This window comes from Hippoglossus stenolepis, chromosome 15 (genome assembly GCF_022539355.2).
Source record: "Hippoglossus stenolepis isolate QCI-W04-F060 chromosome 15, HSTE1.2, whole genome shotgun sequence".
Lineage (NCBI taxonomy): Eukaryota > Metazoa > Chordata > Actinopteri > Pleuronectiformes > Pleuronectidae > Hippoglossus > Hippoglossus stenolepis.
The window spans coordinates 7,100,275-7,123,507 of NC_061497.1; the positions used below are offsets into that span (position 1 = coordinate 7,100,275).

At 39.3% G+C, this 23,233-nt stretch overlaps 1 protein-coding gene across 3 annotated transcripts; it reads right to left on the reverse strand.

The window, feature by feature from the left end:
- Window positions 1-6,357: 6,357 nt before the first annotated feature.
- Window positions 6,358-21,916, reverse strand: esrra (estrogen-related receptor alpha). Of its 3 annotated transcripts, XM_035178570.2 has the most exons (9): window positions 21,623-21,916; window positions 19,940-20,045; window positions 13,705-14,079; window positions 13,073-13,114; window positions 12,778-12,894; window positions 12,523-12,636; window positions 11,817-11,984; window positions 11,261-11,530; window positions 6,358-9,473 (listed from the first exon to the last, which is right to left on the reverse strand). In XM_035178570.2, the coding sequence occupies exons 3-9, from the start codon at window positions 14,072-14,074 to the stop codon at window positions 9,220-9,222; spliced, it is 1,335 nt and encodes a 444-aa protein (XP_035034461.1). In that variant the 5' UTR covers window positions 14,075-14,079; window positions 19,940-20,045; window positions 21,623-21,916; the 3' UTR covers window positions 6,358-9,219. The 3 variants fall into 3 exon arrangements, with proteins under 3 accessions (XP_035034461.1, XP_035034463.1, XP_035034462.1); XM_035178572.2 differs by lacking the exon at window positions 13,073-13,114; XM_035178571.2 differs by lacking the exons at window positions 19,940-20,045; window positions 21,623-21,916 and adding an exon at window positions 18,197-18,520.
- Between the last annotated feature and the right edge of the window lie 1,317 nt (window positions 21,917-23,233).

A 23,233-nucleotide genomic window follows, 5' to 3' on the forward strand; every position in this document is an offset into this window, starting at 1 on the left:
GTCTTTGTGTGTGTAAAAAAACCCTTTATTAGTCCTTAGTCCCACAATTTGCCAGTTAACCCTTACATAGTGTTTGGGTTAAATATGACCCTTTGTGACATTTAACAGCAGTAAAAATACCCTGAATGTCATTCTTTTAGCAGAGGAGAGAGATTTACTAAAATAAATGACAGGTGAAACTTCCCTCATCAGTCACCATAGCAACCAGATGCTTCAATTTAATTTGAATCTGAATTTGATTGGCAGTGATAGCTGTTGTCTTTTTGACTTTACCATAAATACTGTAGTTAGAGTTAATATCACGCTATCACGTATCACTCATTCACTTAAATAGCAACATAAAATAAAAAGAATACCACAGGAATCAATATAAGCAGCAGAAAACACAAGACAAGTCGTCAACAATGTTCCCACATTTGTCATGAAAGCAACCAACCTCTTGAAAACCAGTTGGTGCAGCTCAAGGGGTTTATCCCGTTTGAATAAATACATTCAATAAACAATCAGCACAGAAACCAGCACATTATCAACATTTAACAGCAGCAGGAAACAGCAGCAGCTTCATATTTTACAGTAGCATCATTTCAAACTTGAATTATGAGCCTGGATTGTGTAGGTTAACATGCTGGATAAATACAGAGAGAGAGTGAGACATGACTTACCTCACACAAGGTCAGAGTGCAATAACAAACTGTTTTAAACTATAACAGTATTTAAGGTCAAAAAGACAACAGCCAATCAGAGGTCTCCTGTCGAAGGTGTCCAATCAGATTCGTCCTGTTGTCACAGCCACAGTAGAGTTATGATGTCATGTCACTGTCAATCAAAATCAGCTTCAAATTCAAATCTTAGCATCTGGTTGCTATGGTGATGGAAACACCAACTGATGAAGGAATTATTCCCAATCATTTATTTCAGTACATACATTTTTTTACTGTAACTCATGAAGGTTATTTGATAAATACCTTTGATATACATTTGAAATAATAATAATGTTATGAATATTGATATTTAATCCTATTTAATTATAAGTTTAAAACTCTTTAAAACTATTGTAGTTGCTTTTGTCTCTGTTTGTGTAAAATAACCCTTTATACCTCCTTAGTCCCACAATTTGCCAGTTAACCCTTACATAGTGTTTGGGTTAAATATGACCCTTTGTGACATTTAACAGCAGTAAAAATACCCTAAATGTCATTCTTTTAGCAGAGGAGAGAGATTTACTACAATAAATGACAGGTAAAACTTCCCTCATCAGTCACCATAGCAACCAGATGCTTCGATTTTATTTGAATCTGCATTTGATCGGCAGTGATAGCTGTTGTCTTTTTGACTTTACCATAAATACTGTAGTTAGAGTTAATATCACGCTATCACGTATCACTCATTCATTTAAATAGCAACATAAAATGAAAAAGACATAGGAATCAATATAAGCAAAAAACACAAGACAAGTCGTCAACAATGTTCCCACATTTGTCATGAAAGCAACCACCCTCTTGAAAACCAGTTGGTGCAACTCAAGGGGTTTATCCCGTTTGAATAAATACATTCAATAAACAATCAGCACAGAAACCAGCACATTATCAACATTTAACAGCAGCAGGAAACAGCAGCAGCTTCATATTTTACAGTAGCATCATTTCAAACTTGAATTATGAGCCTGGATTGTGTAGGTTAACATGCTGGATAAATACAGAGAGAGAGTGAGACATGACTTACCTCACACAAGGTCAGAGTGCAATAACAAACTGTTTTAAACTTTAACAGTATTTAAGGTCAAAACGACAACAGCCAATCAGAGGTCTCCTGTCGAAGGTGTCCAATCAGATTCGTCCTGTTGTCACAGCCACAGTGGAGTTATGATGTCATGTCACTGTCAATCAAAATCAGCTTCAAATTCAAATCTTAGCATCTGGTTGCTATGGTGATGGAAACACCAACTGATGAAGGAATTATTCCCAATCATTTATTTCAGTACATACTTTTTTTTACTGTAACTCATGAGGGTTATTTTGATGACCTCATTTGATATACATTTGAAATAATAATAATGTTATGAATATTGATATTTAATACAATTTAATTATATGTTTAAAACTCTTTAAAACACTTGTAGTTGCTTTTGTCTCTGTTTGTGTAAAATAACCCTTTATTAGTCCTTAGTCCCACAATTTGCCAGTTAACCCTTACATAGTGTTTGGGTTAAATATGACCCTTTGTGACATTTAACAGCAGTAAAAATACCCTAAATGTCATTCTTTTAGCAGAGGAGAGAGATTTACTAAAATAAATGACAGGTAAAACTTCCCTCATCAGTCACCATAGCAACCAGATGCTTCGATTTTATTTGAATCTGCATTTGATCGGCAGTGATAGCTGTTGTCTTTTTGACTTTACCATAAATACTGTAGTTAGAGTTAATATCACGCTATCACGTATCACTCATTCATTTAAATAGCAACATTAAATGAAAAGAATACCACAGGAATCAATATAAGCAGCAGAAAACACAAGACAAGTCGTCAACAATGTTCCCACATTTGTCATGAAAGCAACCAACCTCTTGAAAACCAGTTGGTGCAGCTCAAGGGGTTTATCCCGTTTGAATAAATACATTCAATAAACAACAGCACAGAAACCAGCACATTATCAACATTTAACAGCAGCAGGAAACAGCAGCAGCTTCATATTTTACAGTAGCATCATTTCAAACTTGAATTATGAGCCTGGATTGTGTAGGTTAACATGCTGGATAAATACAGAGAGAGAGTGAGACATGACTTACCTCACACAAGGTCAGAGTGCAATAACAAACTGTTTTAAACTTTAACAGTATTTAAGGTCAAAACGACAACAGCCAATCAGAGGTCTCCTGTCGAAGGTGTCCAATCAGATTCGTCCTGTTGTCACAGCCACAGTGGAGTTATGATGTCATGTCACTGTCAATCAAAATCAGCTTCAAATTCAAATCTTAGCATCTGGTTGCTATGGTGATGGAAACACCAACTGATGAAGGAATTATTCCCAATCATTTATTTCAGTACATACATTTTTTTACTGTAACTCATGAAGGTTATTTGATAAATACCTTTGATATACATTTGAAATAATAATAATGTTATGAATATTGATATTTAATACAATTTAATTATATGTTTAAAACTCTTTAAAACTATTGTAGTTGCTTTTGTCTTTGTGTGTGTAAAATAACCCTTTATTATACCTTAGTCCCACAATTTGCCAGTTAACCCTTACATAGTGTTTGGGTTAAATATGACCCTTTGTGACATTTAACAGCAGTAAAAATACCCTAAATGTCATTCTTTTAGCAGAGGAGAGAGATTTACTACAATAAATGACAGGTAAAACTTCCCTCATCAGTCACCATAGCAACCAGATGCTTCGATTTTAATTTGAATCTGAATTTGATCTGGCAGTGATAGCTGTTGTCTTTTGACTTTACCATAAATACTGTAGTTAGAGTTAATATCACGCTATCACGTATCACTCATTCATTTAAATAGCAACATTAAATGAAAAGAATACCACAGGAATCAATATAAGCAGCAGAAAACACAAGACAAGTCGTCAACAATGTTCCCACATTTGTCATGAAAGCAACCAACCTCTTGAAAACCAGTTGGTGCAACTCAAGGGGTTTATCCCGTTTGAATAAATACATTCAATAAACAATCAGCACAGAAACCAGCACATTATCAACATTTAACAGCAGCAGGAAACAGCAGCAGCTTCATATTTTACAGTAGCATCATTTCAAACTTGAATTATGAGCCTGGATTGTGTAGGTTAACATGCTGGATAAATACAGAGAGAGAGAGACATGACTTACCTCACACAAGGTCAGAGTGCAATAACAAACTGTTTTAAACTTTAACAGTATTTAAGGTCAAAGACAACAGCCAATCAGAGGTCTCCTGTCGAAGGTGTCCAATCAGATTCGTCCTTTTGTCACAGCCACAGTGGAGTTATGATGTCATGTCACTGTCAATCAAAATCAGCTTCAAATTCAAATCTTAGCATCTGGTTGCTATGGTGATGGAAACACCAACTGATGAAGGAATTATTCCCAATCATTTATTTCAGTACATACTTTTTTTTACTGTAACTCATGAGGGTTATTTTGATGACCTCATTTGATATACATTTGAAATAATAATAATGTTATGAATATTGATATTTAATCCTATTTAATTATATGTTTAAAACTCTTTAAAACTATTGTAGTTGGTCTCTGGTGTGTGTAAAATAACCCTTTATTAGTCCTTAGTCCCACAATTTGCCAGTTAACCCTTACATAGTGTTTGGGTTAAATATGACCCTTTGTGACATTTAACAGCAGTAAAAATACCCTAAATGTCATTCTTTTAGCAGAGGAGAGAGATTTACTAAAATAAATGACAGGTAAAACTTCCCTCATCAGTCACCATAGCAACCAGATGCTTCGATTTTATTTGAATCTGCATTTGATCGGCAGTGATAGCTGTTGTCTTTTTGACTTTACCATAAATACTGTAGTTAGAGTTAATATCACGCTATCACGTATCACTCATTCATTTAAATAGCAACATAAAATGAAAAGAATACCACAGGAATCAATATAAGCAGCAAAAAACACAAGACAAGTCGTCAACAATGTTCCCACATTTGTCATGAAAGCAACCACCCTCTTGAAAACCAGTTGGTGCAACTCAAGGGGTTTATCCCGTTTGAATAAATACATTCTATAAACAACCAGCACAGAAACCAGCACATTATCAACATTTAACAGCAGCAGGAAACAGCAGCAGCTTCATATTTTACAGTAGCATCATTTCAAACTTGAATTATGAGCCTGGATTGTATAGGTTAACATGCTGGATAAATACAGAGAGAGAGTGAGACATGACTTACCTCACACAAGGTCAGAGTGCAATAACAAACTGTTTTAAACTTTAACAGTATTTAAGGTCAAAACGACAACAGCCAATCAGAGGTCTCCTGTCGAAGGTGTCCAATCAGATTCGTCCTGTTGTCACAGCCACAGTGGAGTTATGATGTCATGTCACTGTCAATCAAAATCAGCTTCAAATTCAAATCTTAGCATCTGGTTGCTATGGTGATGGAAACACCAACTGATGAAGGAATTATTCCCAATCATTTATTTCAGTACATACTTTTTTTTACTCTAACTCATGAGGGTTATTTTGATGACCTCATTTGATATACATTTGAAATAATAATAATGTTATGAATATTGATATTTAATACAATTTAATTATATGTTTAAAACTCTTTAAAACTATTGTAGTTGCTTTTGTCTCTGTTTGTGTAAAATAACCCTTTATTAGTCCTTAGTCACACAATTTGCCAGTTAACCCTCACATAGTGTTTGGGTTAAATATGACCCTTTGTGACATTTAACAGCAGTAAAAATACCCTAAATGTCGTTCTTTTAGCCTGACACTTGATGGCTTTTCCTAAAGTCACACCAAATACACAAAAATAAATAAAATTGTATACTTTTTTACAGATAGCGGGACAAATACTATCTGTCTTATCATCTTTGCATAAGTCGAATTCTCGATCGATATATCATCCATTTATCCATCTATCTATTGAACTGTCAGTCTTATATCAATTATTCAGCTCTTGAAGTGTCAATCTTGTATCTTCTATCCATCTTTTGATCTATCAATCTTATATAGTCTGGATATTGATCAATCAGTTTTATATCATCCATTGATCTATCTATACCACTATATGCACACGTTACATCAACCAGACTGTATATCAATTACATATGTACACATTGTATAATAAGTATATATAGTGTATGTATATACTGTCACTATCGTCCACTGATTGATTTACTCTTACAGTATTCATTTTTTCCTGCTCAGTAGCTGCATGTGAAGTCTGTTCCGTATTTGTTTTAAATACCGTCCCTCATCATCAGTGAAGTCTGTCAGATTGTGCCCTGTCATAAGTACTAAACATGAAGTTGGAAGTTTCCACAGTACTCTTTACCACACTGCCCTCATATAATACAAAGAAACACAAACACACTCATGCATAAATATCCACAGTGAGAGATGAGACCAATGATATGCGGTGGTGGTGGTGGTGTGTCCGTTTATTACACAACACAAAGCACCTACAATAATCCACGCCCTGTGGGGACAGATAGCGGAAGATCTCGCTTTTTTTTTCACAGTGATTTTTTTTTAATGTGGACATGTTTAGACAAGGACATCAAACTGTTTTTCTCTAAATGGAAAAAAAGTAGCCTACACACAGAGGTTCACAGCCAATATCACACACAAAAATAAAGCAGTGTCAACAAACAACAGTAAATTGAGTAAAAAATAGAATTTAATCATTTAAATAGTCTTTCAAAATACAAACATTGATTCGAACGTCTAAATAATATAACGTTAAGTAGCTATTCTTCTTTATAACTGGCAATGTTAAATGTACACTGTGGCTATACAAGGAAATGTGTGAGGTTTGGTAATTTATTGTATTGCTCATTTATATTAATGCACACATATTTAATAGAAACTACAAATGACTGTATAATTTGAACAGCGTCACTGCAAATGATCCCCTCTTCACCGTAACCCACCGTACCGAAAATGTATTTGTAAGCTAATGAAAAAAAGATTCACCTTTAGGAAAATGAAAAAGTTTTAAAAGCTCGAGCTATATTTATTTGTTTGCTTCAGATATCTGATCACTAATAGAGAAATTAGGTTAATAAACAAAATCGCAGACCAAAGAAGTTTCGTATTAGCTGTAACCGATGAAAATAAAAAGCAGATGGGAGAATTAGAGTCACATTTTGCCAGATAGGTCAATCCCTGCTCAGTCGTATCTGTGGCTGTGTGAGACACAATGAACCGTTTTCAATTTGAACTGCTGCAAGTGACCTCCAGTGTTTTCCAGCTGCACCATTAATCCTGGGGAAACCACATCAGCTGTCAGGTTGCCGCCACAGCAGTAGACACCTTTTTCTTTTCTTTTTTTTTACCACAGGGTGTCTTATAAAGTGAGATTAATCAGCCGTATACACCTTGAAAACAAGTCAAAGACAAATGATCTCAGGCTTTAGCACAAACTGCACGACATTTAATAAACCTAATATTCAAATTGAACTGGACAGGATGAAGATTTAACACGTGTTCACACAGTTACTTGGCCACGTTCTCTTCCTCATGAGGTAGCCCCTCTGTAGCCTCACCAAGCAGCTGGATCTATAGCCATGTAAATTGATCCCTAAATGACAACTGCTTACATGAAAAAAAATATATAATAATAAGCATTCAAAAACATCATGAATGGAAACCTTCCAAACCCACAACAGTGTCAAAATGTAAATAAAATACCCTTAAATCCTAGAAAGGAACATGTATGAAAAAAGGAGTTTTCAAGTCTTTACAAATTTGTGCACGCTGCGAGCGGCACAAATATAACTGCTCTGGGGGAGTTTGTAGAATAACATTTGCTGGCTTTGTTATCTTTCACTATAAACTGCATGTTTCTGTCTATTTGAATGGAACTGTACATGGCTAAAAGATTCATGGCCCTTTGGACACTTAATATTTTTTGGGATCTGATTTTCGACATCAGATTCTGTAGCTTTTGCATTGCATGTGAAGCTGAATATAATGATTCTTTATACTGTAAGTATACAAACCTGCTGAATAATAATGACTTAAAGAATGTTGTCGGACATGGTTTCAACATCCAAAAAGGAAGATGTTGCATATGTTGCATTTCATGTTGCCTCGAGCCCTTGACGGGCACTAACAAGTTAAAGTTCAACACATGTACATACACAAAGGCGGGAACTTTTTATGCAATGACCTTCACTGCTGCAGAAAAAGCAGCAAAGTCTCATCATAAACCTAAAAAAAATCAGACACATGGGTTAGTGTTATATATCATAGCCCACAATTCAAACAGGTCAGACCATTATTTTTGAACAACACAGACAAAAATAGTGGTTAGATCTAGTGGAGGACAGTATAAAAAAAAAAAAAAGCATATGCATTTCTTTTCTAACCACTAATGTTGCCACACTGGCTTTAACGTCAGAGCTGTGTTCTTCCCTGATCTCAGTGTAGCTCATTGGTTTTGACTGCACACGTTCACACACGCTTGTTTGTATGGAGGCCAGTTCTTTCTGTGCCAAAAGGACTTACATACAACACTGAACATATGACCTTCCGAGTTGAGCTTTTTTACGAGCACACAATCTTCATATGCACGTCCCCTGCACTACAAATCAATTGCACAGCCTTACACAAAGAATCCTGCACCTACTATGTACACCAGTGGTTCTCAATTCCAGTATTCAACCCCCAAAGTGCCATTTTTAAAAAGATTTGAAGGTTTCTAAGTCTACTCACCCGACACCCCCCCACCAAAATCAGGCTCCACTAGACTAAAGCACCTGGGGTCCTGAGAGTGGAGAACTACTGATATACACACACACACACACACACACACACACACAAACACGCGCACACGCACACGCACACACACACACACACACACACACGTAGATGTCTCACCAATTTATCCACATTTTAAATTCGTGACAGACAATAATCAAGTCATTATATTGCTTTTAACATATTGCAAGTAATTCCTATGAATTTGCCTACAACGGCACACTAAAGTATAGTGAGTAAAAGCACCCCCATGTGCACATCAATCTGACACTATACTGGACCCTCAAGTCCTCTTGCCGGATATTTTGTCATGGCTTTCACGAGTAGATGCAGTAGCAGTATGTATTTTTTTTAAGTTCAGGAACCACATGACTGCAGTCTGTTCTCAGTACCTACTGTAAGTGTTGTTCTTCAGTGGTTATGCAACTGCAGACTGATGCTGTGATGGAACGCGCCGCGAAAATAACTGAGAAGTATTCTGGCATTGATGTTAAATGTTTGCACTCTGGGATCTTGAAGCCTTGAACAAAAGTTTGGCAGTTACATCTTACTCTAAGTAGCGCATTCCCACTTAGAGACAATACATGAGGTTTTTCTCAAGTCATATTCTTTTTCTTTCTTCATGTTGCCTAAAGGATAAAAAAGTACCATTTCTCTCTTTAATTCTCTACCAAAACAGTCCTCTGATTCATCCTCTCTTGAAGATTACATCTCTGTTGGGTCTTTACAAGCATCCTCTTTACGTCTGCTGCTTACGGCTCTAGGGAGAGTCCATCATGGCTTCCAGCATCTCCAGGAATAGTTTGTGCATGGGTACACCTCCACGTGTCTTGATGCTGTAGAAAGTGGTGAGAGCTCGACCAGCAGTTTGTCGGAGGAGAGGCAATGTTAAAAGGAGGCGTCCAGCCCGCTGGGGGTCGTCTGGGCGCCGCTGACATTCCAGCTCCAGCAGGGCCTGGTGGAGAAGGTCCCGCAGCTTCTGCACAGCCTCCATGTCCTCGATGTAAACAGAGTCTGACAGAACAAAGAGCAGAGAGAACATTGTTATTTTTGGTTAATCCGTTTATCAGTCCTTTGCTATGTTTGGCATTGATAGCAACACAAAAACAGTAGATTAACTGTGAGGGGTAGAGCAGACAATGCCTGTATTCCAGGTTTTTAGCTTGATTGGATTATGTGCACGTCAGCAGCCAAAGGTCCAGGACAACAGGAGAAACACTGTGTAGAACAAGTCAGTTGTGGGGCAAATACTACTGCGAAATAATTTGAAACAGAAGTATGGAAATATCACTCAAATTACGTCAAGCAGGACTGTGGAGAGCCCAGGCTGCAGTGTGTAATATGTGGTGATATGGTTATTCTTGCACTCACCAGCTGTGCGTGTGTGTGTGTGTGTATGTGGTTGTGGGTAGGAGGGCTGCCCCTTGCTTCATATAAAGAGGTTTGAGGAAGTACCAGTTCTAGTGCTACACCCTTTATACAGAGCAGCCAAAATAGCAAGAAGTGTGAATAGCTGAATACAGTATTTTAGGATTGCAACAACTAATTTATCTATTTGATTATAAAAAAAAAAAAAGTTGGCAACTACTTTAGTAATGGAGGTGGGGTCAGTAAACCAGCCAATCCTGTGCCTTGTTTAGCTCACGTGATGATGCCGTCAGTCGTGAAGAGTGTGAGAACACTTTACATTAAAGCCTTCAGAGGCCGTTAGCTGCAAACTGGGTGAAGGTGACTTCACATGAAACAGCAGCACGACATCACTGTGGTATGAACCTCCTCTTCGCTCAGTTTACTGAAGGATCGTAAACAACTTTAAAGTTCATCCCGCAGTGATAATGTGCTGCTGTGTCATGTTACACAAGTTTTCTTTGGAGGGTTAAACGTAAAATGTTCACACACTTTTAAGGGCTGTTACTTCCCTGACTCAATGAGAGAGAGAGAGAGAGCAGCAGTGGTCGAGAGACCCATTGGCTCAATGAAGTGAGGGAGCGCCCAAAATGAACACAAAGTAGTGAAACAAAAACATAAAATGTAATTTTCTGATTGTTTTAACTTAACAATATCAACATTGTCCTTTTGACTTTAACTGTGATTAGTAAGAATTTTTGTATAGGATATATATAACATCATTCTGACTTCATCACGTCAAAACAATCATTAATTGTTTCAACTACTCAACTTTTAAAAATCTGTAATTACATAGTCAAATTCAAAAAAAAATTGTTACTCGTGTGTGTGATTTCTCATTATAGATATCTACAATTCAGTTGAAATATTACATTATATTATCATCTTTAATTCCAATTCAAGATATCTTTAATTTGTCTGAATTTAAGATACCTTAAATGAAGTTTGAACTTCTGAGAATGATGTTGTAGAAATCCTGAACTTGAATTATGAATAGTCAGAATTAAATTGTAGGTATCTGAATCTGGAATCATCATCATGATTAAGTTACAGATGTCCGTAATATATATATAAAAACAGCAAGAAGATTAAGTTTCTTTTTATTTTATAATAGACAATATAATCGATTATCAAAATAATCGTTAGTTGCAGCCCTACAGTGTTTTAATGCTGCTTGTAATGGTGGCACTTGGAGAGCCTTGTACTTTCTGAGGTGGTACAAAGTATGAGATCCACTGCACTAGAACACTTTGACAGTTTTGGTCTGGTCAAATCATGGCAAGTGATATGAAAACCTACAACACACAGTATACCACTGGTAACAGTTGTATTAGATAGTAAAATACAAATAGTATAATATATACATCTGCATAATTGTACACAAAAACAAGTACCTGAATTAGTCAGTGCGATGGCTTTTAGCATGACAAATTCTTCCCGGTCCACATTTAGAGAACGGAAACGGCGAGCGAGTTGACTAATTGCTCCATTCAGCTCTGTCAGTCCTGCGACGCGTGACATCTCCTCATCAAGGACAAAATCCTCTGCAAACACCACCTCGTCCTCGCAGCCAAGCGAGCGGTACGCTACACCCAGCACCAACACCTCCAGCCACACCGACTGCAGCACAGACATCTGGTCTGCTAGGGAGAGCGACAGAAAGCCTGAGGGGAACAGACAGACACACACAGAGAGGAATTTAAATGCGGCTGGCAATATGTTCACAATCTTGGTGTCAACCATCACAATAGTCAGGATCAACATTTTCAGTGGCCAAATAATGGGCTAGATTATTTTTACTACCCTAGCTTGTGATACAGTTAAGAAGTGCATCACTTTCCTAACACACCACGCACGTCCGCCAATTAATTTAATCTGTTTTGAGTATATCTTTTGTTCCAGAGATTCACATAGTTTCCAAAGGGGCTTCCTCCTCTTTGTTTCCCTCACCTGGAATGTGTTTGGCCCAACCGATGATGACGACCAGCTCGCGGTCAGCAAGGTCACAAAGGGTGGTGAGCGTCCGCTGGGCTGTGTCAGGCTGCAGGGGGTCGGGCATGGCAAATAATTTCTCTGGCTCTGCCACTAAGAGGTGGGACACAATGATGTTGGAGGAACCTAAGTCAGCAAATAGACACAAAACAACAATTAATATATTGAACTAATAAAAAACTGTGGTTTTCCCTGTCACATTGATCCGCAAGTCATTTGAATTTGTGCAAATTAGCTCAGTTGCAATGTTTCTGTCATGTACGGTTGACTAAAAATAAAGGAATTACTGTATCATTTTTAGACAGTAGATGGCGCTCTTTCAGTTCTAATGGGTTAAAAGCATTTTGTGTTTTACTTGACTTCTCTCAGCACCTCATGGTTCACCTATAAATTATACCTCACAGATGAAACGCTCTATGAGGATGGGGACGTGCTCACAAATAAACTGACTAAAATAACCAATCTTGCAGCAAGCAGCATGTCACCTCTCACCACAAAAAGAACAAACACCACTCTCATTAATCAGATGTCAAATACAGTGAAAGTGTGAGCTGGCTGCACCTTTACTGAGATGCTACAGTAACATGACACGCTGTATAACCGAGCCATCTCATTTGCACAATTTAGTCTTACACTTTGTTTAAGAACAAAAATCGAATCCCACCTTTTTCACTCTCCTTTGTCAGTGGTAGAGGGGCATTCTGGTACGTTGCGTTCTCCACCTCTGGGCGCCTCTTGTACTTCTGTCTTCCACCCCGGACCCTGTCGAGACGAACTCCTGCGTGGTGAAACATGAAGTCATTAGGATTTACACTGGGAAAACAGAATAATCACACAACAATTAAAAGACCAACGAATGGCTCTGAAGATGTAATATCACAGACTGGCTGCACAGCTTCTGCACACCAGGAACACTCACCCTCCTTCAGCATGCCTACTTTGAGGCACTTGGTGAAGCGGCATGCCTGGCAGGCCTTTCTGCGCCTTTTAGTGATCTCACACTCATTTGATGCTGGACAGCTGTATTCAATGTTACCTTTAAAAGGAATATAATAGAACACGTTAATAAAATACAAACATAAACAAACATCTGAGATGAATAATAAAATTCTTCGATCTGTTCATCTCTGGAAGATTTAAACATAGTTTCCCTACACACAGAACATAAAGTGTGCATGCGTGTGCTACATGTCTGAGAGTTTCGTTTAACAGACCTGTATAAACTTGGTGTGGTTGTATTGACCGTGTTCTGAAGCCTGTTAAACAATAACATCATTAACATATGATGTGGGTTCTTAGTCACTGCTGGATTTCTACGACTTTTTAACCACTATAGAGACACGGGACAGCTCGTGGTGTTCCACATTAAAGCAGATGAAGGTACAGTTTATATTAATTGGTCGCTGCTCAATTAACATGAACATCCTGTTGTTCTCCATTGAAATATAAAGAACGTACGAAATTAATTCACAGACGTCACTGAGACAAATTACATTGCATATTTTACAACATATTCACAGATTTAATTAGTTTATCTAAATATAATCTTACATAGGTAAATGAATGCCTTTGTGAAACACTAGGATCAAGACTAAATGTAGAAAAATAGAAATATTGTGATATTAGTTTTTCCCAATTTCTTACACTATTAGTTATCATTTTGTTTCTCAAAAGCAAACAACTTACTTAATGTTTTAAAGTTACACGAGGTAGTAGTCAGTGTCCCATCAAATATGTTTAGAGTGCTACAAATGTAAATCCCATTAAATAGTTACATTACAGAGGGGTCATGGGAGAACATGAAGTGTCCTCTGGTTGTTTTGCTGTGCACTTAAATTGTACATACCTTGGATGGTTCTCTTGAAGAAGGCCTTGCAGGCCTCACATGATGCCACGCCATAGTGGTAACCTGAGGCCACGTCTCCACATACTAAACAGAGCCTCTTGGGTAACGTGCTCAGAGCGTACTTGCATCGCCCCGCACCGTTGCCGGCGGAGCCCTCCTCCGCTCCGTCACCGACCTCGTCTTTAAAGTGGCAACGCAGCGCTGGTGTGTACAGCGGCGGAGAGTAACGTTTGGTGCCATCTCCTCTGGTTCCGCTTTGAGAAGAGTCTGACGAGGCCCCACCGGGGCTGGTGCGGCCTCCCCCACCTCCCTCTGGACTACTCGGTTCTGCCTTTATGTAGACATCTGATCGACGCTCCCTGGAAGACATGATGTCTGGAGGGCAAAAAAATAAACAACAAAGAAAGGTCAAGCTCAATTAGATATTTTTCAGACTTCGGTATCCATCATAAGTGTGATATTAACTTTTATTATCTAATAGAACTTTTATCTTGGCACAGATTAGCATTTCCATTCAAATCACTTTTTGCCCCATCATGAGCTATAGGCCCTGACCACTGAGCCTCCAAACCCAGAATCTGTCTTCAAGTCTTTACACCAAACTTTCATGTTTACACTCACGCCTGTAGTTTACCCATGTGGGCTGATTTGAGTGTAAACACAGGGAATGTAAGGAACCAAAAAGGAAAGTAATCTGAACTGGTGTCCTGCCTGGTCACGTTTCATTACGGTCATTTTTCTTTCCTGGAAGCATGGGCTGTGAAAAGCTGTGACATTTTGTATTAGCACCACAAAGGGCCTGCATCTTTCCTCTCATGGTCTTTAGCAGAACTTAGTATCTGTGTTGTTTGGTGCCATGTTTTCCTCAACTTTTCAAGCTATCAAAAAAGCACCTTAGATTCACCATCATACCTAAAATAAAACTATTCAGTCCTTGAGTCATCCCCCAAGTTTTAAATCTTTGTATGTGACATTTACGGACGCTAAAATAGCCAAGGTGAGCAGATGAAGGTCGCCATGCTCATAAACAGCGCCCACACTTCCCTATTCTAACACATAACTATGTTGTGTCTAAGTGCGCAGTAACATAGCTGCTAGACTTTTAGTTTTTATTACAGAAACTATGACAGCTATAATAATTCTGCTTGTGATTAAACGGAAAATATGTTCAGGGCTACAACTAACAATTATTTACCTTATTGATTCATTTTCTGTTTATTTTTGGATTGTTTAGTCTATAAAATATCAACAATTTGGCAAATAATGCCCAACACCATTTTCTTCTGTGTTTTTCTTGAAAAATAACTGAAATGATAAATCCATTATCAAAATAGTTGCTGATTATTTTTTCTGTAAGTGAAGCCTGATGATGAGACGTGCATGTCCAAAATGATGGTGAGCATTGTAACAGAAACTTATTGAAGAGGAAAATGTGTCACAACAAAAGGTTTTTAACATTAATGTTACACACAACAATTATTTTCTATGCAAGGTTGTAGTGGAGTAATGGCCTCCTGAGCAACACACTCCCTCTGTGTGTGTTCTGATAGCAGGTCCAGGCGCATGTTCATGTTGGTGAATGCCCCCCACCACACCGTTTATAAAGCACAAGTGATGTGATGTAAACATGACACCCGGGTGGAAATGCTAATTTTTCCCCTCTGTCCGTATTGTGATGTCTTGAAGAGCACAGCAACACAGTAAGCACACCTGCCACCTGCCCACCATGGTCCTGATAAACCAAAAACACAGAACACCACATGCCTGTGACCATGCAGGTCCTCTAAGAGTGTGCACAGTCCACAAGTAGGTTTTTTTTTTTAAAAAGCACATTTATCTAGTCTCAGACACTGACAGGAGCACCAACCCACAGATGAGACTCCAGTGTCATTTACCACTTTGCGTAGCAGATCGCTGGATTGTTTTTTTGTATTTTGCACTGTTGCTTCATTATCGATCTGTGTGCAGTGCCCTCAAAATATTCCATTTTTTGAACGTCCACGGCAGGCACACAGAACTCTTCGTACCACCAACACAAGGTTTTACGCTTTATCTGTGCATTATGTTATACTTTTGAAGCAATACATATTTATTCAATTATTTGAGTATTTTTTTAATGCAGTCTTGGACTGAAAAATTTAATAAAGATCTACTTGGATTTTTGTGAAACTATCCAAAGTTGAATAAGCAGAGAATGCAGCAACTTAAAACGCTTGGTATCGAAAAAAATTATCAAAGTGTCGTTAGTTTGGATTGACTCCAAAGTTGAGTATAAAGCTCCAGAACTCCCACAATCAATCATAAACCTGGAGTATTGTGAATGGTTGGATCACCACGAGTAATTCATCTTACATTTAAGCTATGGATAACTTCCACGTCCATTTTATACAATACCATTACTCTCAAAGCTCTCTGAACTCTTTGGCTCAGGAGGTTTCTTGCAGTAATTGGACGACCAGGTAGACGAATGTTTGTGTAAGCACATTGAACACTTCTCTTCACTGCCCAAATAAAGGTCATTACTTCAGAGTGTAGGTGTACCACTCCTGTAATTACAACCCTATAAGAAGACCCAGACCATATACTGAATAGGCAAACAAAGACAGATTGTTCATTTCATCAAACTGTCTGACGCTGACTATGCTGTTAAAGATAGCCTCCACTGTTGTTAGATTGACTTTATCAAAAGCACTTCAGGGATCAGAAAAATGGGTGAAAAGGGAAAGGCGGGTTCAAGGGGGCAGAGGTTTGAACTGTAGCGTGTGCCGCGTCTGTCTCCAAGCTTCGACTCATCAGTGGATACATAATTGCTGAGCCTTACTATTGCGCTCTTGTTCCAACTTAATAGTTCACAGTGTGAGGATGATGAGATGGGCTCTCTGCAGCCTAAATAGCCTCAATCCAGTTAAGACCTGACTGGGATTTGTGATTTTCTCATGCTCACACACTGGTAACATCAGCTGGACTGATAACCTAGTTGCATCCTGTACATTTAAGTGTTGCAATATTGAAAATACATTGCTTATGGTTGGTTCAGTGCTCCAGTCACTCGCCAGGCCCATATTGACTACTTTACATGCATATATGCTTGGTAAACACGAGACTGGCTGAATGGCCTAATTAAATAAACCTATGGGTGTTTGGCTTAATAATTAAAAAGACTCTTTATCATTGTGTTTACTATACGATGTACATAGAGAGAAGATTAATCTGCAGCTATTGCAGAAGATTCATGGAGCTAAAGTATGCATACGATTTTTGTTATTTTCACCACAGCTCACTGCATGCATGCAAGTCTCTACACACATTAACTTTTACCCGGGGTGCACTCAGTCTTGAACTGTGCTGTCTGTCAGTTTGCAAAATTATATATAATGATAATGATATATATATATATATATATATATATATATATATATATATATATATATCTATATCTATATATATATATATATATATTATGCATGTGTTCATCTCTACAGTGAGACAGCTGTGATAAAGCTGTTCAATATCAGGCATATAAACATGGCTCCAGACCCACTGAGATAAGTGATTCCTTGGGTTGGAACTTGCAAAGACAACGTGTTTTACACATTAACTGCAACCGTTATTGTTTTTTCCCCTGCTTATATTCCTTTAAATGTTTACACGTTTATTCTACACATCTTGACTGGAGAGAGGAGCCTCTTACAATCTCATGGTAGCTGAGTTTAATGACAAGATCTTTGAATAACAATACAGAATGGAGTACAGTAAGGTGTAGTTTTAGACTTCCTCACCTAACATCCAGAGTTTGAGACAGATCCTCACTAATTGTAAACCCAGTCAGCCTTCATCCTATTTATTGCTGCAGCAGATAACCCAGTGCTATAGTGGCTGCTTGTCCTATGCTTTTCTGTGGAGTTTGCCCTTTCTGGACATGATTGTAGTTCTGTTTGGCAAGCGACAAGAGAGGGGGGGGAGGTCACAGTAACCTCAGCCTGTCTAAAGTTTAGCTTTACTTGGACTGAGTTTTACAAGCGTGGGTGAAAGGCTGCACTAATAATTAACGGTAATTAACAATGAGATTCAGTCTGCTCGGACTTTGGTGAGCAGCGAGGTTTCCTGTGCCATGCGCACCGATGCCCACTCTCCCACATCTGCGCTGGCAAATGGGAAACAGCGGTGGTCTCTGCGACTCAAATGTAGGAACTCGAGCCTGAATAAACAACAGTTTGCTTGTTGGTTTAGTGGAAGCAGGCTGGGGGCTACATGTGAGAGTGGCTAACGTGCTGACTCGCCACATAGACGCGTCGTGTGCACTTAAACGCATGTTTGGAGTAGCGTTAGCTTTAGCGACAACACACAAGTGAGCGGCTAGCCTAGCTCTTGGCTAACTCGGCTAGCAGCTAGCTAGCGTTAATCCTGACCGTCCAGCTCTGCTCTCTGTCTCTCTCCTCCCGGGGCCGAGGTTTATTTTTGTCCCGCTAACCCGGGCTAGTCTGCATCTTACCTGACGGTGACCGTGCCAGGACTTAAAGCGTGTCCGCGCTGTGATAATGTGCCACAGATGTGAGTGAGAAATCAGTTTGCAGAGCTGCTCGGCGCCCGGGCGCTAGCTCGTGTTGGCTGCTGCTGCTGTTGTTGAGATGGGGCCGGGCTACGATCGGCTTTCCCCCAACAGCTGGTAAATGATAGAAGGATGGAGGAGCTGGGGCTGGGACACATTAGTGCAAGGAGCAACTCTGCGTTATCTGACTGACAAACGTATTTATTTATTCCTTCATCCTAGGTTTGAATGGTATTACTTCATATGATAGGGGAACATCCTCGCAGGTATATTTACTAAGAGGTGAAATATGTAAAATCCCAATTTGCAAACTTGATCTAACCCTTTAATAAAGCATAGTCATAACTACTTGCGTACTATCAGCAAATCTAAAAACCAGATCTTTATTTGGACGTGCACCAGATTACACACACTCACACAGATATCTGTCCCCTGAAAATGCCAGATTTAGTTCAATCTAGATCCATGAATTGTTCTCTGAGAAATCAGTGAAATGCCATATCTCACAAAGTTAAAGAAAGTGACAAAAAAAAAATCCTGGATCCGTCCCCTGATCTGGATCTGCACCAAAATTGAATGGGTTACAATGATGAATGGAAATCTGCGACTCACGTGTAACTGGTCAGTTGTCCAGTGTTGTTTAGCAAATTAATAAATTGTAGGCATCAAGCTTGCCGCCAATGAGGGTATAGTTTAATTGGCGGCTGTTTGTTTGTTTGTTAGTTTGCAGGATAATGCAAAAACTATTGAACGAATTACCACTTGATGGAAGGATATGGGTCAGGCTCAATAATCCATTACATTTTAGTGCCGATCTGGAAATTTATTTTCATCACTTTCTTTAACATAGGTTCTTGGGATTTGTTGAAACTGTCACTGCTTTAACAGGAAGTAATTCATGTATCTTGATGGAAAAAATCTGGCACATTTAGGGAACTGATGAAAGATATGAGTGTGTGAAATTTAGACTGTTGGGCCATTGCAGACGTGTGTGCTCTACTGATTGTCACCCTAGTCTGATTTAATTTGAATCTTGACCAAAATTGCTGCAGAAAACTTAAAAATGTCCCCTCTATGCTGCATAGCATCCAGAAAAACATGCTCCTCAAAGTCACGACTATTATCAGAGCCCTTCAGACTGATGCCTTGATTGCTCTTTTCTGCTCACACAAGATTTTGCACATTCTGCTTCAAGCTGAGGTCAATCCTCTCGCTTATCTATCTTGTCCCTCATTCATCCTTTTTTTTGTGTCTTTAGGGCAATCACAGCCCTTCTCAAGGTTTCAGTGTGTCAATGCCCAATTATTTCAACACAACAGACCAAAAGACATACTGCATGTGAGCTGCAGCTGGCCACACAGCTGGTCCTGCTTTTCTCAGACAGTAACGTGTCCTTAGAATTACTTGATTGCAAAAATTGTTATATCCAATCACAAGGCCACTCTTAATACTTCAGCTGTGAAATGAGAATGTCTTTAAAATAATTATCTGTGTTCTCCTTCCAGATCCCTCCTTTGACTACGAGTATTTCCTACAGACGACATTAATAATGTCAGCCAGAGTCATTACATTACAAGAAGGAACGAGGATCCTGGGCTGCAACGCACAAATAACAGACATAATCCAAATCGAAGTGTAATGGCATAATATTTCATCAGCATAAAAGGTGATGTGGGAACATATTACCTGTTTGGTGAAGTGTAGTTTAAAGCCTGTATCTCCCCCCTCACTCCTGGTGGTGGCCTAATGAAGTGCTATTGCTTGGATTTGAAGTCTGCAGTTTTCAGGACACCTGGGGAAATATAGGCAAAGGGGTTTGAGTTACAGAGAAATCAAAATGATACGTGTACATGCTAAACCTTGCATCTGTGATTTTAATGTCCAAATGACGATTATGTCTAAGAAATAGTTGGAGACATTATCTCATTTAAAAGCAGTGCCACCAATCATACGTGCCGGAGAAAACCTCTAGAGTTGTTTTCCTCTAATGTACGTTTTGTGTGAAATGGTAACAGACTTTTCCTTCCAAAAATACATAACCCACTGTATGTATCCAGATTACTGCCACACACTGCTGAAGTACCCTCCCCCTTACACTGCGTGACACACTCCAAAGGTCACAGCCGCAGGAATGCTTGAAGGACAGACGAGTAGAGCCAACACCTTGTCTCTTTACTCAAAGTCATAAGCAAAGTTTGGTGATAACTCTCTGTAAATAATTAGAGACCAGAAAAAAAATTGTACACTAAAAATCATTTACGTGAGCCTTTAAACTTTAAACATGACTGTGTGTTTGAACATTTAAAAAGCAGATATGCCACATTGCAGCAAAGGAGAGTAAAGTGGGTTTTTAAGGACTTTAACCTTGAGGAACAAGACTGTGATATGTGCAAATAAACTGAGATGAAGTAGTCATATTCTTTGGAAGTGATCACTTATATTTTTTAAGCAGCATTTGAAAGGTTAAAGGTTTAAATCATAGCTGATTGTACCAGCAAATGGCCTAACTCAGGTAACTCCTTATAATAAATGTCAGATAAATACTATTATTGCACATTAATGGGCTCTTGCTTTGTCTCTAATGGTTTTACATCCTCTTGTCATAGTTTTTGGTGAGGGGGGGAACCAGTGGTCTTTTGTCACTGACACCGAACGCATCACACTGACTGTACATAATAAAAGTCAGTTTGAGGAGGAGGAGGAGGTGGGGTGGGTGGGGGTGTGGGGGTGTGTTATACACGGCGACACCGTGGAGGCGGCGAGAAACAGCACCCAGGGGTGACCTTGCCCGCTGATCTCGGGCTGGTTAAAAGGTTAATTGCCAAAGTGGATTAGGCGTTAAGATCGGTGATCTCAATCCTGGTGCAGCATGGCTCGGTGACTCGCACAGTTCAGTGTGTTAAGACAGAATGGAGATTAACTCGGGGGGGGCGGATAGAGGTACAGAGAGTGGGGGTACACGGGTAGAAGAAGTGTGCACAGTTGAGAGAAGTGCGTCCGTGCATGTGCCACACAGGACAATTACGCACTGCATCCACATCCCACCAATGCACAGCCATGCATCACATCTATCTCTTCCTACTGGTGTTTGACAGAACGATGGGGCTTTAATCATCATTTATTTAGTTAGTTTATTCATGTGGGTATTTGAGCTGAGCATGACGCATACGTGATGCAAATCATTACACATACCACTAAGTATGTATTCCCCTACAGCCAACCAAATAACGTGGCCACGCAAACTTCCTTCTCCAGCAGGCGGATCGTGAACGCACCAGACCCGAGACAGCTGACATGTCCACCGAAGCAGTCAGGAGCCTGAAAGCACCACATGCAGTAACATGTACAAGATAGAGAGAGGACACTCACAGTGACATTTAAAAACAAGGCAGGGTCTTCTTCTTCTTCTCGTGTCTGAAGTCGGTCGAGTCTTCACGGCTGCCAGGTCCACAGAGGCTTTAACCCGGGTTAATGGCGCTGTCCGTGTCCGAGCCTCTCCGGGCGTCTCGCGCATCACACCCCCGAAGGTGCTGCTGTCATGAGGCGGTGACGGAAGCAGCAACAACCGGCCACACTCCCGGGTCTTGTGTCGGTGTCCGAGCCCCCGCTGCTATAATTTCCACTGTTCCACTGAGGTTGTAGTTGCACGTCAGCGTCAAGCGTAGAAGAAGAAACAGCGAACATCCGGTCAGAGGAGGGGGGGAGAAAGTTCAAAATAAGACAAAATCAAGGCTTAAAGCATTTAAACCTTTATTACAGAGCCAAACAAACATTTTTCATTGGTTTACACTTTGTATATGAGATATGTAAATGTATATACACGATAATAAATGTGGTTTCCAAAGTAAAGAGGGTCTTGAGAGTCAAAGAATGGGTTGCAAATATAATTGGATAAAAAAACACATTTCACCCATAACGGTGACTAAAAAATTGAGGGGATAGTTTTTGAATTTTTTAACAAAACAATGCAAATAAAAAAATATTTGATTCTGTTTTTTCTTCTTCTCGACATGAGCAATATAGAGTTTATATATGTGGAATGACACATTAAGTTGGTGGTTATTATAGGAGAATTTATCTTGAAAGAATAGAGGGAGGAACTGTGTGCACAAAAAAAAGCAGTGTGATAATGTTTGACTTGAGAAAACCCACCCTCCCCCCCAAATCCCGCTATTATTTTGTAAGAAAATCTGGAAGTGCGTGACTTCCTCCCCCTTCCCGAGCGTCTCTCTGTAACTTGTCGCTGTGACGAAGGTCTGTATCCCGTGTCTTTTCTCCTCCCTCTGTCCATTTCACGTCCGCTATGCCTCCGTTACGTACATGACCACCTTCCACCAGCGTCATCAGAGCGTTATGATGATGATGAAGATGGCCTGCAAGTCGTTAAAATATCTCCCTATATAGGTTATATATGTATATGACCCAGTCTACGTTAATCCTGATGTAGTCTAGTTATATATCCACGTGTCTGCTACTGAACATTCACACCAGTCAGTTTAATCGTGCAGAATCAGGATATAGCTGATGAAGTGGACCCTCCCCCACTAAAAATGTCTGATTATTCAATTCCCAGTGGCCACTCAGCTGTTTAATAAAAATCCAAATATTCTTCTTGGCTTTATTATAAGGTATAGATTATCCACTTATAGTATCTCCGTCGTTGGGGCATTTTAACCTGTTAAAAAACAGATATGGTTTTATATATAAATCAGCCTGAGTGTTGCTGAGAGATCGCACATGTCTCCTGAGGCACACCTCTATGGAAAATGTAGTCATGCTGTCGGTCTTGTGACACTGACCCAGCACAGTTGCTAAGGAAGAGGAAAGGCTCTGGCTTACTGTGATGGCATGAGACCACGATCAAGAGTTTTAAATCCAGAAACCTACAATGTAGGTGTCATCTAAATATTCTTTTCTGTCTAACTTTGTAGCCTGCTGCTTCTAGAAATAGTCTCCTGCATGCCTGCGTGGTGGCAGCTG

What these genes read in the sequence shown, in the direction of transcription:
- esrra (XM_035178570.2), bottom strand. Translation starts at nt 14,074, where the DNA reads ATGTCTTCCAGGGAGCGTCGATCAGATGTCTACATAAAGGCAGAACCG. An exon ending in AGTAGGCATGCTGAAGGAGG is followed by an intron (nt 12,637 to 12,777) that starts GTGAGTGTTCCT and finishes TTCACCACGCAG; the next exon opens with GAGTTCGTCTCGACAGGGTC. An exon ending in CATCGCACTGACTAATTCAG is followed by an intron (nt 9,474 to 11,260) that starts GTACTTGTTTTT and finishes TTGTTCTGTCAG; the next exon opens with ACTCTGTTTACATCGAGGAC.